This window comes from Frankliniella occidentalis, unplaced genomic scaffold, assembly GCF_000697945.3.
Source record: "Frankliniella occidentalis isolate FOCC.00 unplaced genomic scaffold, Focc_3.1 Scaffold1441, whole genome shotgun sequence".
In the NCBI taxonomy this organism is placed as follows: Eukaryota; Metazoa; Arthropoda; class Insecta; order Thysanoptera; family Thripidae; genus Frankliniella; species Frankliniella occidentalis.
This window is the reverse complement of record NW_026268543.1, coordinates 15,902-17,642: the sequence shown is the minus strand read 5'-3', so window position 1 is coordinate 17,642 and position 1,741 is coordinate 15,902. Positions and strand designations below refer to the sequence as shown.

The 1,741-nt window shown below is 51.3% G+C and overlaps 1 protein-coding gene across 1 annotated transcript in view; it reads left to right on the top strand.

Moving 5' to 3' along the window:
* Positions 1 to 1,093, top strand: part of LOC113210235 (uncharacterized) — a 5,242-nt gene extending 4,149 nt beyond the window's left edge. The window contains exons 8-12 of the mRNA XM_052276032.1: positions 16 to 196; positions 339 to 551; positions 629 to 733; positions 810 to 972; positions 1,032 to 1,093. Coding sequence (XP_052131992.1) covers positions 16 to 196; positions 339 to 551; positions 629 to 733; positions 810 to 972; positions 1,032 to 1,093 — 724 coding nt within the window. The remainder of the gene's footprint in view (positions 1 to 15; positions 197 to 338; positions 552 to 628; positions 734 to 809; positions 973 to 1,031) is intronic.
* Positions 1,094 to 1,741: the final 648 nt, after the last annotated feature.

Sequence of the window (1,741 nt, the reverse complement as noted above, 5' to 3'; positions counted from 1 at the left end):
CTACGCCGTTGCAAGAGCCTTCGTGGACGCGGAGACCCGTCTCCTTGCGAGGCTCGGCGGCCCTGACCAGCCCAGCCCCCACCCCGGCGCAGGAGGCAAGCCAGGAGGCAAGCCAGGAGGCAAGCCAGGAGGCAAGCCAGGAGCCAGCTGGGTCCCAAGGAGCTACACCAGCCGCGAAAAAGAAGTTCAACGGGAGGCAAAGGCGGAGGAAGAAGGAGAGGGAGGCCAAGCTTCTTAACGTGAGTTCGGGTAGAGCCTTTCACAGTCAGCTGCAGTGCTACGGCTTGGTTTAGAGAGGACGTTTGATACACAAATAAATAATTTCCGAAATACTGCAGGTACAGTCCGATCATGCTGTCGTTGAGTCAGCGCCCACCCCGGTGCAGGAGCAGGAGACACAGCCACCACTGGCGCTGGCCAGCCCAGACCTGGCTGTAACCACAACCACCGCTGAGGCTGAGACACAGGAACAGTCCCAAGCAGCTGCTGTGGTTCAGCAAAAAGCAGCCGCAAGCCCTGTTACCGCGCGGGATGCACATGCACAACCTGTGGTGAGTCATTATTATGTCTAGATTTGGATGTCTACGCCATTTACAAAGTTTAATTAATTAAATCCGTCTGAAAATAGCCTGAGGGAAGGGTTATGCGACCACGGCACAGAGTGTGCTACGTCGAGCCTCTTGGGGGAACGCCACCACGCAAACGGACCAAAAGAACAGCCGTCGTCTCTGTGGTTAGTGAAATGCAGCTTAATGGATTAATTCGCAAAGGGAAATTGGACATTTTGCACATCCTTGAAAATTCTGCAGGAAGAGTCTGATGATGCTATCATTGAGTCAGCGCCCACCCCGGTGCAAGAGCAGGAGCCACCACTGACGCTGGCCAGCCCAGACCTGGCTGTAACCACCGCTGAGGCTGAGACACAGGAACAGTCCCAAGCAGCTGCTGTGGTTCAGCAAATAGCAGCCGCAAGCCCTGTCACCGCGCGGGATGCACATGCAAAACCTGTGGTGAGTCATTATTATGTCTAGATTTGGATGTCTACGCCATTGACAAAGTAGAAGCCTCTGGCTTCTTCCGCTTCCATACCTGACAGGGTCCGGGTGGGCCGCCGTCTCCACACAGCTGCTTGGCGGGTTGGCCTAACCCTGCCGTGCGGGGGACTTTTCACGTTCCTTGCGGCTCATCGAACGAGAGGGCCAAAAATACGTCGAAATGATGACTTTTTGACGAGCCGATGTCGACTCGACGAATATATCGATGCGACGTTTCTGCCCAGCTTGGCCCCTTCATCTTTAATTTTTACTTCCTATTGAAATATGAAAGAAAGCCATGCCACTCAAATCCACATCATATCTGCTTGCACAATACAAAACGCTGAATTTGACTTTAAAAACGACCTTTTCTTTGAATACCCGCAGGAGCCGGTACCCGGTGCACGGAGGCCTTTCGTACCCTTCTCCAAGAGGACAAAGGACCCCCCGCGTGCAAAAGTTACCCCTCTACCCGCTATTAAAAAAAAAACACGGCCAGAACCTACCCCAAAAGGACCTTCTGCGAAGAAGAGGCGGCGGCAATAATATAGCAATGTAGTCAAAAATATAACAATATTGAAATAATTTGGGATGCTCCCGTTACTTTTTACAAGACAGTAATTAATCTCTAGTTGTTTTTTTCATCAAGTTTTTTCCAATCTCTGAGATATGTCAGAAAGAGTAAAATGTCTCAAAAGTTGTATTAT